The 14,856-nt window shown below is 35.8% G+C and overlaps 1 protein-coding gene across 1 annotated transcript in view; it reads right to left on the minus strand.

Moving 5' to 3' along the window:
* Positions 1–12,820, minus strand: part of LOC109244201 (pre-mRNA-processing protein 40C) — a 32,041-nt gene extending 19,221 nt beyond the window's left edge. Inside the window, exons 1-9 of the mRNA XM_019411258.1 lie at positions 12,634–12,820; positions 10,105–10,348; positions 9,868–10,020; positions 8,522–8,722; positions 7,740–8,379; positions 7,464–7,627; positions 6,489–6,526; positions 4,513–4,591; positions 1,528–1,998 (exon numbers count right to left, since the gene is read on the minus strand). Of these exons, the coding sequence (XP_019266803.1) occupies positions 1,528–1,998; positions 4,513–4,591; positions 6,489–6,526; positions 7,464–7,627; positions 7,740–8,379; positions 8,522–8,722; positions 9,868–10,020; positions 10,105–10,344 (1,986 nt within the window). The 5' untranslated portion in view covers positions 10,345–10,348; positions 12,634–12,820. The remainder of the gene's footprint in view (positions 1–1,527; positions 1,999–4,512; positions 4,592–6,488; positions 6,527–7,463; positions 7,628–7,739; positions 8,380–8,521; positions 8,723–9,867; positions 10,021–10,104; positions 10,349–12,633) is intronic.

Genomic DNA, 14,856 nt, shown 5'->3' on the forward strand with positions numbered 1-14,856 from the left:
TTTCTGTCCATTCATCAATTTTTCTTTTTTTAATAAGGCGGTGTCCGATCCATTCCTTTCCACGCAGATACAAAAAATAAATAGTTTCCACTCTGTTCCCACTCAGAAGCAACAAATAAGTCATCAAGCTCGAATTAAAGATTGTAATTTCGTCTCTGCCTCTGCCAGGAGGATTTATGGTCGTCCCAAGTAAACCAGTTTGGAACTCAATTTGCCAACAAATTTGACGTAGATAAAACATTTCATGATAGTTGTATCCCAACTTACAACAAATAACAAAAAAGATAAATCAAGCACCTCAATTAATAATTAAAGTATTTATGTTCCAAAACTAGGAAGATGGCATGTTCTATTATAAGAAATGCTTTTATGTCCCAAAAGCAAGCTGTAATAGTAGGAAGCTTGTATTCTTGTAAGGTCTTCTATTCTTTGGTATACTTCTTGTATGCAGACATGTTTTAGCCCTTTTGTTTGATGAAATTTTATTACTTCACCAGGGAAAAACTGTAGGAAACTTGAAAAAATATGTATCTATGCCAGAAAGCTAATATGAAAATCAAGACTTATCATATTATGAAGGATGACAGCATCAAAAATATTATACCCCAAATATAGCTCAACTCCATGAGGATGTTGGAAAGCAAGCCACCATAGGGATTGGGGGGGGGGGGGTGTCCTGAGTAGTATTGCAGGACGCAAGTCCCCTATTTTGGTAGCATAATTTCAGTGTAGAACAGGTATACTCCCTCCATTTAATTTTATGAGCAATGTTAAAAAGAGAACTCTTGGAAAGAGAATTGAACACAGAAAATAAATAAGCAGTGGAAATACAACATGGACATTTGCAAATGTATCTCAGATTTCCAAAAGAGGTCATATGCATAGAAGATTTGCGGAGTTTTTATAGAAAAGCAAGGGAGTAAACATAAATTATACACCTCGAAATATTAAGCTCATCAAGAAAGGCTTAAGTAATTCGTGGTTGGATGATATTAATACTTCAAGAATCGAAGCTATATCTAAAGGAGGTGTAAATTTAACCACTTCCACACTATGCAAATCATGTTTTGGAGGAACATTGATGCATGAGTCATAGAAAAGTACTAGAAGCAAAAGGGTTTTAATGCTAGCACTGAGATGGAGGTGAGAAGGAATAGGCCAACTCTTTTCTTTGTTCAAACAACAACAACAACAACCCGGTGAAATCCCACAAGTGGGGTCTGGGGAGGGTAGTGTGTACGCAGACCTTATCCCTACTCCGGAGGAGTAGAGAGGCTGTTTCCCATAGACCCTCGGTGTTCCTAACAGCAAATTAAGTCAAAAACCAGTATCTAGAACATGTTGGCATCAAAATAAATGTTTTGGAAAAATGTCAACAGAAACTAGATATATAAGTAGAACAAAAGTATATAGATGAATGTACTTGTATATCCATAAAATTTACATAGGTCATAAAGTCATGAAAAACAGCAAACTAGAATTGCTATAAAGTAGCGAAATCTCCAAAAGAGAGAAGGAAAAATATACCTTGAATTGGATGATACAGTCCTCTTTGGTTGGTACGCTCTCATCATCTTCTGAATCTGAAGAGGACTCAGACATATTGCCATTGTCATTAGCTTCTTTTGACTTCTCTTTGCTATTTTCTTTTTGTGGAGCTCTGACGGTAGATTCAAGTGCTTCGAATCCATTTAGTTCAGATGATATTACTCCTGAAGAGGCTGGGGCTGGTGAAGAAACAGCAGTTGTAGCACCAGCATCCATTAACTTCTTTTTTACAAGATCCAGTGCAGAAGATCCTGGAACAACTGAAGATCTTAGAGTTGTTGCATCACGACCACCTGTATTAACAGCCGGAATGCTCAAACTAATAGGAGAAGATCCTTTTTCAGTTAATGCATTAGCATTCGGCATTGACGTTGATTGAGCCTGCAAAGCATCAGCATCATGCTTCTTTTTCAACTCTGTCACGTCATTAGGAATTTGCCAGCTGCTTAACTGGGTAAGAAGCATACAAGGAAAAAGGACATTAGAATAAGTATTCAGTTACGTTTACAGTCTTTGAACTAATTCACCAAGAATCAATGTCACAATGTACAACTCAATTTCTGATTAAGGATGATTTGAAGGAGCGTGGTATGGTTGCCAAGGAGATTCAGACGTTTCTGGAGTTTTGTGTAGTTGTGGTGGAATTCTTTTAATAAGGAACTGAATGGAACAAAGAGAACTTCTTTATTTTGTTAGTACATAGTAAAAGCTATGTGAATTTTGTTTTTAAATATATCATCGTTATAATCTTTTGTATCAAAAAATTGAAGTAATATATCAAAAAATCATAATAAAAATGTTTTAAGACGACGTAGGACAGCTCTTAAACAACCATTTTGGAACATTATCTACTTTTATATAGTTACTGTTTTCGTCTCTGCTAAACTTCATGGATACTAAAAAAGTTTACTGTTATTGTGACTCAAGAATCAGAAACTGAAAGTCAAGGAAATCAGCACTTCACTGTGCTTCACTAAAACAAATATTATTGATACACTATTCAACCAACATTTGTAAGGTCTTCCCAGTAGTAAAAAGGTCCAATGTGCCCCAAAATTTTTATTTTGTTTTGATAAGGTAATAAATTTTATTGAACAAGTTTGGGCATAAAACCTGTATACAAGGGGTATACCAAAAAGTAGAGTACATAAATATATGATTCTCTACGAATAACACCCAATCATCTAAGCAAAGAGGAACTTCATGGGTGCACCAAAAAGAAATAAGGGATAGAGGCTACTTTTCAATTGTAAAAGCCCCTAAATTATTAATTTATTGAGTGTAACAAACTACAAAAATCAAAAATCTTGTGTAACGAGAACAAGTCATGCCTTGATTCGCATTTTATTCAACTAACGAACAGTCTGTCAAGCTTAGCTCAATCAACAGTGTATATAGCCATACAGTTTTCTTTGAAACAAAAAATGGAGTCTTCTAAGAATTTCAGCCTTGTAGAAAAGATGGTAAAAAAAATAGAAATGTCGGAACTGTATTATCTGACCCGCCCATTTGCTAGTACTAGTTATGTCCTACTTAAACCTCCATATGCATCAGTCTGTAAAATTAAGAATATACCCACTGCAAGTTAGCTCGCATAAGCAAAGTGAAGGTCAAGTGAGATTACACACCTAAATACTGACAATTAGATATCCGGGTTCGGCATTCTAGGAGAAGGGTATATTAGATGAATATATAACACATCGAACTAAAATAGAATAGTTGAAATGGAAAAGTGCTATGAGAGTGTTGGGCGATAGGAGTATAGCTACCTACCAAGGTGCAAGGCAACTTTTATAGAATGATTGACCAGCAACTTTACAAGGCAATGGCGTAACCAGGAATCTCGCCAAGGGTGTTCAAACTTTAAAGAAGTTAATAATTTTTTTTCCGATGAATGGGTGCGCCAACATTTTTATATCAAACTACGCAACATTTAGCTAAACAATAAAAACACTTGTAATAGAACTATAAATTTATAAGTCAAAACTAACATAAGAAAGACCACAATAAAAAATTTACTAAAGTAAGCATAAAACAGAAGGACAGAGAGAGTTTGTAGTATGCAGAGAGCTTTTGTTGATGAGATTTTTGTAGACCTTGACTTTTAAATTACAAAATTTGTTTAAGAAACAATTTTTAATTTTAAACTACTTTTAAGATTAGTTATTTGTTTTTACACAAAACTTAAGTTTTAAGAGTTATTTATTAGGAAGTATTTAAAATTGAAAAGAGTCAAATAAACCTCATACGGTGGTCTCCGTTTAGTTTTGGCAAACAAAATGGGCAAATAAAACGTTTAGGCAGGGATTTGATCCTGTGAACAACACCTCACTTTGAACACCCTAGACCACTGGACAGCCTCACCCAACTATGTTAAGAATGTTTAAAATGTAAGATATACCCATATAAAGTAGTATTTGATCTATATAAGCAGTATAATTTCCAACAAAGGGTGTTCGCTTGACCACCCTTGGAATAGTGTGGCTATGCCACTGTTACAGGGAGTGAAAGTTAGGCCTCAAGGACCAACACATCACAAGATGAGTCTCACAAAAATGCAAATGTTAAGATAGATGGCACTAAATCCAATATTAGACAAGACCATAAATGATCACACTAAAAGGCGCAAGCAGCACACACGGAGGATACGAGAGAAAATTGCTTGAGATGGTTTGGTAATGTCCTATATTGACCTCAACATGCATCTGCCCGCAACTACGGAACTATGACGATTGAAGGGGAACGAGACAGACTTAAAATCATACGAAAGGAAGTTGATGGTTTGGTAATATCCTACATGGACCTGAAAATGTATCTGATAAGGGAGGAAAAGAACATCCAATATGATTTGATAGACTATTTCAGACCTCAGGCCATTCTATGCCAAAAGATACGTGCCAAATGAAACAAAATTAATGAGAGTCAACCTCTTTGTAGGGAAAAGAATAAGGTGATTGACCATACCTTTGTTTTGGTGTTATAATAGTATTTTTGTCCATCATTGGTAGTAACCAATGCCCAATCTGTACCAGCCAACTTTTCCCTGATTATAGGTTAACAAGCTGGAATGGTTAGTAGAGCTGGTAAAGCTTGCTTCAGCATTAATAGATGCTTGCAAACAAGAACCACAGAGCTCAAGTAATATTTGTTTATGAATAGAAACTTTCATAAAAAACAAGTAAGAAAGCAAAAAGGAAAAGAAAACTTAAAGATCAAGCGATAAACTCATCATAGAATTGATTTACACAATGAAACATGGGCGGTGAAACTCCCAAGGACTAACTGCTACTCCAACAAGAAAAACAGGGTAATATTCTGACATCAAATGGGAATGAATCCAAAGTGAAGTACACTCCTTACTGATGTTTTGCCCAAATCTTTTTTTATTTTTTCCAATAAGCGTAGGGTAAAAATTTATTAATAGAGTACCAAGGTGGTACAGCAACTACTGTTCTGCCCAAATCATTCTACGATAAACACCCTTCACGAGACAACCTAGGCTTACACCGTTAATCAAACCTCTTGTTAATGACACTATTAATCAGTTCTATGATGGAGAGAATTGAACTCCATGTAATCCTTCATTCTAACCTCTGTAGAGACACCTGTACCAGTATTGAATAAAGGGCAGCCCGGTGCACTTTGCATCCCGCCTTTATAGATGAAGAAATTGGTTTTATAATCAATTACAGCATATTGTTGTTCACGTCATCACGAAGAACAATTAATGGAGTTTGATGTATGTGCTAATTACTGGCATTGATCTAAGAAAAGCAAAAGGTGAAAGCAAATCTCAAGAGGTACAGTTGCTTAAAACTTGCTCTAGGATCTTGCTGAACTATGAAGTTTAACACTACGCTTTGATTAACAAGGAATAAAAGCTACCCAGCTATTGCCCATTATTTAAGGCTTTACCCTTTAGCTGAACATTCTCTTTTGCTTGGTAGTATCCAGGTTGAGTAGTCCTCTATTTTAATTGTACTCCATTTGATTTCCAAATAAACTGTTCTTATCAACACTAGAATGCATGCATGGCATACATCCTCCCCGAAGTATTGAATACAAAATAAGATATGTTCAGTTGTCCACATATGACTAAGATCTTTATGTGTGTGTGTGTGTGTGCGTGCGTGTGTGAGAGTGTGTAGGGATAGGTAAGTAAGAAGTTGTAATAATGAGTTTCAGCACTAAGATGGTGCACTGTATGTACAAGATTACAGTTGCAAGAACTTAGTCCCTATGTCAAAAAAGATTTATATAACTTATTGCAGCTAATAATTCAACCGAAGAAAAGTTGAAAAGCTTTTAGAAAGACAAATTGAAGCATACAATGACCGAATTGATTGTTTATAAAGATTGAAAAGAAATTTCAGACCAGAACAAGATGCAAACTGATAGCACAGGCAATGAGAAACATCATACAATGGAAAGAAACAAAGGAGAAGCATCATATGCAGACACTCATGAATCATGAAGCCTAAGAATCTGAGAATGCAAGGAGCACAGATTTCTCTGGAAAACAATGGTGTACTGAGCTCATTGACAGATCCCTGCCGACATATTATCAATTATCATCCATTTACAGATGAAGATGGGTAGTCTTTTCCTATAGGATAAAAAGGGCTAGTTGATCCAGTATAACTTGAGCAAACTTGCAAGTGTTCACCAACATACAAAAATGGCAAGTTAATGAACTCCCAGCTAGCATATAATGTTCGAGAAAAATATTTACATTCTCAATATGCATGTTCCAATAGATCACTATTTCTGTTTGTACACTTGAAGAACATTGCATGTATATGAATATACTTAAGCAGTCGGACTATGTAGAATAAGTCATCAGATACGAGGGTGCATTCGCACAAACACAATGAATTTAATTAGAAAAACAAAATACAATAGTACGGGTCAATAAACTTATTATTACTATAGAGATTTACCATGAAACGGGAGTTGGCTGCGCAGCGACTTTGGCCGGCTGCACCAGAAGGGGAAAAACGCTGTTGTCAGGTGCTATTGTAGACAGACATGCATGGATGACTAAAAATGTGAATAAAGAAGACAATTACTCTAATAAATAAAAAGGGCAAACAGTGACAAAGGTAGGCACAGCCAGATCATTGTAGTTAAAATTCGTGAGCAATGTCGATATAGATAACGGAATTGAAATTTCTAGAACCACCCTGTAGCCAAATTAACCATAACCAAGCCAAAAAATGATAATCTCAACAAAAGTTCCACACTATTGCTTCTTCTAAACAACAGTAGTCATCACCAAAGAAGAAAATAAACTGGACAAAGAAACACATGTTATCAAGAATACTCAAAAATCACAACCAGATGACGTGAATGAAAGCATATCACTTTTGCTTTTATTGCATGTAAAACATTCAAGGATTTGGTGCTTCTAAGATGACCATGGACCACAAAGTAATTAGAGATTTTCTTTTTTTCAGAAAACAAGAAGCAAGAGGATAAGTTACATGACCTTTGAATCGTTCAGAAGGGAAGAAAGATTTGCAAGTAAAAATGGCCAAGCGTATACTCCTTGTACAAAATTTTCTGAAGAAGAGACATTATCAGAAAAGAATCAGAAGTAGAAAGACTAATGCTAATATAAGAAGTGGAAAGGGAGACAAGACCTCTTGTTTCTTTATCATCTTAGTTTCATCAAAAGAGGGAACTCCAAGGGAAGAAAGTAGCATCCTCATGAGAGAAAGAAGATCTCGAAGAGCTATGAGTTAAAAAATTAATAGACTATCAGCTAGGTAACTCATTTAGGCAGCGCCCTACCTACAGGCCTTAAAAGAAATCTAGTACTCTACTAGATTGCCATTACCCATTTCCAGATGAAGAATACACCTACTAATTAAGCACCTGCTTCACAGTCAAAGACAGAAAAGTGATATTCATACCTCTCCGCTAAAGCCAGCAGGTTTCTCATAAGTAGATTCTCCAGTCAAAGAATTATAGTAGTATATGGCTCCTGTTTCAGTCCGGTGAGCAGTCCAGGTCTCCAGTTGTTCACTGGTTGGAGCTCCTTCTTTAGTGTCAGCATCATTTACATGCTTACCGCTGTCTGAAAAGGGGGAAAAAGGACAGGAAAGGCCATATGCTGTGAAATGAAGAATGGATAAATAGAAAGGATATCATTAAAGAAAAATTCTTCTGGGCATGGACTATATGCATACCAACTCCAGGAGGTAATTCTGGCTGCAACCCTAAAGTAGGGATTGACTGGGTAGCAGTAGTCGGCACTCCAGGTGGAGTTGCCACTGAAGCGACACCAGGAGGTCGAGTGTCAGGCAATGTCGCTGAAGAAAGTGGTGCACCAGTAGCTGACAAAGGAAAGGGAACAGCAAAACCTGCGGGGTGTGATGGAAATGGTGGTCTTAGCATGGTAGTGACAGGTGAAGGCTGCAACCAAGGTCCCTGGTGAGTTGGAGCCATAGGAGAGGCAGAAAGATAGGGAGAGTATATTTGTTGCTGAACAGGTGGATTGGCCAGAACAGGAACAGGAGGCCCATTGGGCCTTAAGGATAAAGAAGGACCTCCAGGTGAAGCTGTAGCAGTCACGTTGGAAGATGAAGGTATAACTGGACAAAGACCAGGAGGACCAGGTGTAACAGGACTCCTGGGCACTCCAGCTGGAACCTGAAATTGAGGTGCGTGGGGCATTCTTATATTTGGAGAGCCCAAATGAGAAGTTGGAAATGCAGCTGTCGAAGAACCAGAACTCATGTGACCAGCCTGTGAAAAAGACTGCATGACAGAAGGTGGAGAAGTCATTGCTCCCATTTCATGTGCAATGTCAACTCTTCTATTCTGCAGCTAGAATAAGATCAATCAGATGTGAAGTCATGATCAGTTGTTTCAATTGCTTACAATAGAAAAGGCTCTGGATTTTATTTTATATATATTAGACCAGCTAATCTTTTTACTTCAAGGGACATAGCTTTGTAATAACACGTACAAGTTTCATTGTTTGATCAGTCTGCACCATTTGAGGCCTTCCATTGAAAGATAAGTTCGAACCACTTAACGGGGAGGCTGCAGGTGCAGCACTTCCAGGTACGAATGAGCTTAACCTTGTAGACACCAGAGGAAGAGGAGGCTGCAATGATGCTGCAGGAGATGCATTCTTTACATCCACTAGTTGATTAGGAGCAACAGGCTGCCACAAACCAATAGGTCTAGTCAGACACAAGTCAATCCCAGCAAAAAGTAAAAACTAAATTAAGAAAATAAAAGCAGTCACTTGAAGACACACGGGAGAATCCTAGGAAAATCCATGAATACGGTTTTACTTTAATAATTCATGACCCCAATACAACAGTGCATACCCCACGCGTGCCAGCAGCAGAGGATGAGGGGAAGCAAAAAGTACCACATATTTCAGAGCAATCTTTTAAAGAAAACTACACAAAAGGACATTTCAAAAGAAAGCAACATATGGTCTTTAGAATTGATATGAACAAAGTTGCCAACTGCTTTAAAAGCTAAACCACACAGAAACACATAGCTTCATAGGAAAAATCACATAAATGAAATAGCATACAATCAAGGACTTTTAGTATTCTGGATCAGTTAAATCTTATCTTCTTAAGAGATGCACAAAATAAAGAGCAAAACCAATAAGTACCTTTTTTATAAGGAACCAATAAGACAACAAGTACCTTTTTATGGATTAGCAATCTTTAAATGTCCATGTAAAGTTTCTAAGTAATTTGATTTTGATAATAGACAGCAATTGTGCTCCTGAATTGTAAAATGCACTTCTAAACCAAATGAAACCCGAGGTACAATGCAAAGATATCTGGGAGCAATTCTTAAAACTTGTCATTTATTTATTTCTTTTTGAAAAAAGAATCTCTTCTCCATATTTGCTTACTGTTTTGAAGCCCATACCCTCAAAATATTGTTTCCCTGTATGAAGGACTCAATACACACATCCTAAGTACACATCACGTTCTTCACAACGTTACATCCTACAATGTCCAGCTAACTTCACTTACTCTTACTCTGATAATTGCAGGATTACAGGTCAAAGATTCAACTCCAGCTTCAGGCTTTTAGCGACATATCCGTGTTAGATTTATCCACTGACATTTACCTGGGTCTAATATACACACGTTACACAAACTTACCACTATAATAGGCTTGGCCATGCAATAGAAAACAGTAGTCCTCATATGAACCTATCCCCCCACCACCACCACCAAAAACTACAGCCACTGACAACATGTAACACGTTCTGACAATATGTATTAGCCAAAATGTATGGCGTAATATTACTGTCATCAATCAACAGAAACTAACCCTCAATGGGCTAGTCGAGAACTGTAGGCCACCGGAGAAATTGTTATCAGCTTGTGAAATGTTGTACGAAAATGAAGAGCCAACATTTGCAGACTGGCCGGGAATGGGAGGTTGGAGCGATGCTGAAGAACCTGAGGAAGTTGATGGAATGACCTGCAATAAAAGCCAAGTGATTCATAGTTCTCTCCAGTTGAACCACTGCATCTCCGGAAATAAAAAATGTGAAAATTGACTAACAGGACTTGAAGATGACTGTTGAGAGCTTCCAGAAGGCACACTAGCATTCACATAAGAGAAAGAAGCCCGACCAGCGCTATATCCAGGAGGGGGGATAAATTTCCCTTGGACTGCTTCCTGAGTTGAATCTGCATTTGGAGTCGAAGAGCTTGTAGTTGGTTCTCCAGTTGCTAAACTCATACCAGATGTTTGTGAACTTGAAGACTGCATTTCCTGGGGCAGCCAAGCTGGGGATGCCATTTCACTGCAAAAAACTTGAAGAGATAAAAGGTATGATCCTTTATTGCTGCTTCTTTGAGTTTTTTCTTCTTTTCTTTTCTCCCTTTTTTTTTTTTCTTTTGCTTTCATCTATTTGGTTGAGATGTCGTGTTTTATTTCAAATTTAAAAGAAAAGAAGAGAGAGAGAGAGAGAGAGAGAGAGAGAGAGAGGAACAGTTACAGGGAAAGGTTTTTCTTATTTGATAAGGAAAGCAATATAAAGTTACAGGAAAAGATTAAGGTATTCTTTCATAATGGAAAACAATGACAAAGGAAATGCATGTCCACTTAAGAAGACGCTCCCTCTGCCGCAGGATGATGGTTACTCTCAACTCCCTAAAGTTAAACTAATTCATAGTATTAAACACCATCATTTCAAATGCAGTAGCATGCAACTCATAATAGCTCCCAAGTAGTTTCCACGTCTCCTAAAAAATAGTTTCAAAGAGATTTTTTTTTTAACTGAAAAAAATATTTTAATTAAATGCACATATAAAATAGGTCAAATTGACCCTTGATAGGTCAAAAAAGACAAATTAAAATGTGAACAAAAGAATCGACATATATTAACTCACTACTCGCCAATATCTCTTACTTTTGCAATTTCATAGTACTAGTTTAGGTTAGACGTATGAATCCTCTATATCCATTCCTTCTGTTCGGGCCCATTTCATTCCCACTAATAAACAATTAGAAGTTACTCGCGTCACTTTCATTCATGATTTGAGAACCATAAGGGCATATGGCTTGGAGATGCAATATAAAGTACGTAAATATAACAACAATAAATGTGTTTAGGGCACCGCTATTGGTGCAGTTAAACGACATTAAAATGTAAACTACTAAGCAAGTGAAATACAAAAGAAAGCTCTGTGCTTCATATTTAATTCTCTGATCCCTCTTTTTCCTCTCTATCAATTCAAAAATGCTGTAAATTCAAATATTAAGTTCCATATCGAATATTTTATTCCTCGAGTCCAAATTAGTTGGGGTCTGCTACATGAATCCTCTATATCCATTCTGATCAATTCATGTTTATTTTTAAATTATATGCATGAGTATGTTGATATGGACGTGTGGGCATACTAGGAGAGACATGGTCCGAAATGAAGATATTCAGGACAAGGTGGGAATGGCCTCCGTGGTGGATAAGATGCGGGAAACGAGGCTGAAATGGTTCAAGTATGTGAAGAGAAGATGCACAGAGCCCCCAAAGAAGAGGCGTAATAGGTTGTCATTGGCGGGGCTAAAGAGAGGTGGAGGTAGGCCGAAGAAGCATTGGGGAGAGGTGATTAGGCAGGACATGGCACATCTTCAAATTACCGAGGACATGGCACATCTTCAATTTACCGAGGACATGACCCTTGATAGGAGCGTGTGGAGGTCGAAAATTAAGGTAAAAGGTTAGTAGGTAGTCGAATATATTTCCTTTCCATACCAGTAGTTCTATTACTATTCTCGTATTTCCTTTTTTCTTAGATTTCTAATGCTACCTAATGTTGCTTCTGCTTCGGTTTTATTATTGTCTTATTGTTGTTACTGCTCCCTTTTCTTTTTTATTACTGTATTTCCTTTGTGTAATGATGTGATTATACTTGCCTTAGCCGAGGGTCTATCGGAAACAACCTTTTTACCTGCACAAGGTAGGGGGTAAGGCATGCGTACACACTACCCGCCCGAGACTACACTTCTGGAATTACATTGGGTATGTTGTTGTTGTTGTATGCATATGAACTTGGTATTGCAAGTACTCCTTTCATGTTACATTACAAGCATAGAGAAATGAGAAGAAAGTCTAATTGATGCTTTTTCTTTATCAGAGTTCATCAGTCAATCAATGAACTATACCTCATCTCGAACTAGTTGGAGTCCTACATATCCATTCAGTTTAATTCGAGCTTATTTCTTCCCAATACTGGTTATTAATCTATACTTTTTAGCCAGAAGATCAAGAATTTTAAGTTTATGGGTTCTGGATTCTAGCCCTTTTGAGTTAATGAGTTCTAATTAATAATTTTAATATATTAAATGTGCTTTTTTCAGACAAGTACTAGGTTTGGGCCAAATATACCATCAACTCTCCACCCGCCACTGCTCGGAGTTCAAGGGAAATAAAGGGCTTTACCCAAATTCCACCAGTCCTATGGCTAGGGTTATAGTAACTAACTATACTTAAAACCTATGGCCATACGAGTGCATATGTTGCTATTCAATAGAGAGAGAGAAAATGATAAGCGGAAACATACAGAGAGAGGGAGTGAAAAAAAGAACCTGTGAATAGAAGAATGAGAGGAACTGAGCGATTGGTTGATATAATGGGGAGAATGACATGCAGAGACAACAACACGCTGCCCGCTGGGTGTGTGTGCGCGCGAGAGAGAGAGAGATGTCGAAAGAGGAGAAGAAATGTAAGGGATCGGGACTTTCAAGTGGAGGAAAGTAGAAGTGTTCAAGTCGTTTGGTTTAATTTTTGGGAAATTTAGCTTAGCTATATTATAATATAATTTATTTACCACTTTTCTTTAGGTTTCATAAAAATTATATTTTTTAGCTATATTTATTATTTATATATAAAATCTTAATAAAGAGAGTATCCTTAAAGCTAGTATGTAGCCCTCTCACTCTCATGTATTTCAGTTATACAAAGTCCCTAAAATTACGTTTTCATCCCATTTTCAAAAAAAATTTCAAAAATTTCTCTCTTTCATACAAATTAACCCAAATCTCATCCTCTTCACAAATTCATCGACATTATCTCTAAAATTGCAGTAGCAAAGAGTTCTCCGTTGACAACCATTAAAAAGCTTTGAATTCAACATATGAGTTTTACGAATTTTTGATTTGTTTGGATTAGGTACTCTTGCAAACGATTGAGAATATAACTTGGAGTTTATATCTCAATTTTGAGGGAGATTGGTTAAGTTTAGAGTTATTTTTAAGTAAAATTTCATATTGAAACTCGAAGAAGAAAAGTTTCTGAATTGTATCACGATTGTGTGATAATTGCATCATAACTGTATCGGATTTGTTTCATAGTTGTATCACAATTGTATCAAAGTTTGTATTTGACTTGTATCTGATATATCAATACCTAAAATAATACCTAATACAATTATAATACAATATTGTAATCAGAATTTAAATTTATAGTTGTGATTGAAACTTGAAGAAGATGAAGAAGATTGGAACTGTATCATGATTGTATCATAAATGTATTTGTATCATAATTGTTGCAGAAATTGTATTAAAAATGTATGATAATTGTATGTGGTGATGGGCAATTGTAAGTTTGTGACCAATTTCACATTTGAATTGTGTATGAGCCATTATACTATTAGTAACAATTTTGCTAGAGTTTAACGATTTTCGAATTGTTGAAGAAACTTTTTAGCAACTGATTTTTTTTTGTCATCGTATGACATTCTTTGCCGTGTGTATAGATTTTTAACCGCAAAGAAAAAGGTTTCTTTTTGGTTGCTATTATGGAAAGCAATTTTGTGTTATTGGATTTGTTAGATTAGGTATCACTTTCCTAACATTATAAGGATAATAGGAACATAGAATATGTGGTGTCGCATTATATCTTGTATTTGAAGGTTCCAACCAATATCATTCAACAACTGAAGCGAAATTACTTGCTTCTTGTTGAAGACGTGCAACTATCAAAGATAGAGAGAAGAGAAGATCTGCATATTGAAAAAGTTAGGATGCATGAAATTAGGAAAAGCGTGGAAAAAAAAAGAAAAGGATATGATTGAATCCCTTAATTGAAGGCATTAATAATGGGATGAGAGGTTTTTAAAGGAGTAATGTATAGAATTTATAAGAAAAATCTAGATACTTTTTTGAAAATTACAAAACCTAGAGAAAATAAAATAATAAGTTCCTATCATAGTATATATAGGAAAAAATCCCTTAATTTTTTTGAGATTATTACACCCTAAGAGTCTATTTGGAAAGCCACAAACTGGATTTGGAATTAATTTGGTGTAATTACACAGTTTGTCATGTTTGTTTGGCTAATTAATTACTTGGTCAGCATGGAATTGGGTGTAATTGCACTCTTCAATTCTCAAAGAAAGGTGAGAATTAGTAGTAATTACATTGTGTAATTACAAGCTTACTTTTTAATTTCTTTCTTTTTTGTTTTTATTTTAATTTATTTTCTTTATAACTTTTTATTTATATTATTTTAATTTTTTTTATTTTTACGGTTATTTTTTTTTAATTTTAAAATATATTTCTTTGTACATTATTTATTTTTTATTTCTCTACCTTTACTTCTTGTGATTCCATGTAGGTGCTCGTATATTTTTTATTTTTATTTTATTTTCTTCATTTAGTGTAACTGTGTTATTATTTTATTTTTTTAAACTACACCTCCTAATATTAGAAATAATGAGATCATTAACAAACTTGACATATAATAAAGATGTCATTAAAGTAGAATTTGGTTGCTGAATGAGGTTATAAACTTATTATATTTTCTAATCT

This window comes from Nicotiana attenuata, chromosome 2 (assembly GCF_001879085.1).
Source record: "Nicotiana attenuata strain UT chromosome 2, NIATTr2, whole genome shotgun sequence".
NCBI lineage: Eukaryota > Viridiplantae > Streptophyta > Magnoliopsida > Solanales > Solanaceae > Nicotiana > Nicotiana attenuata.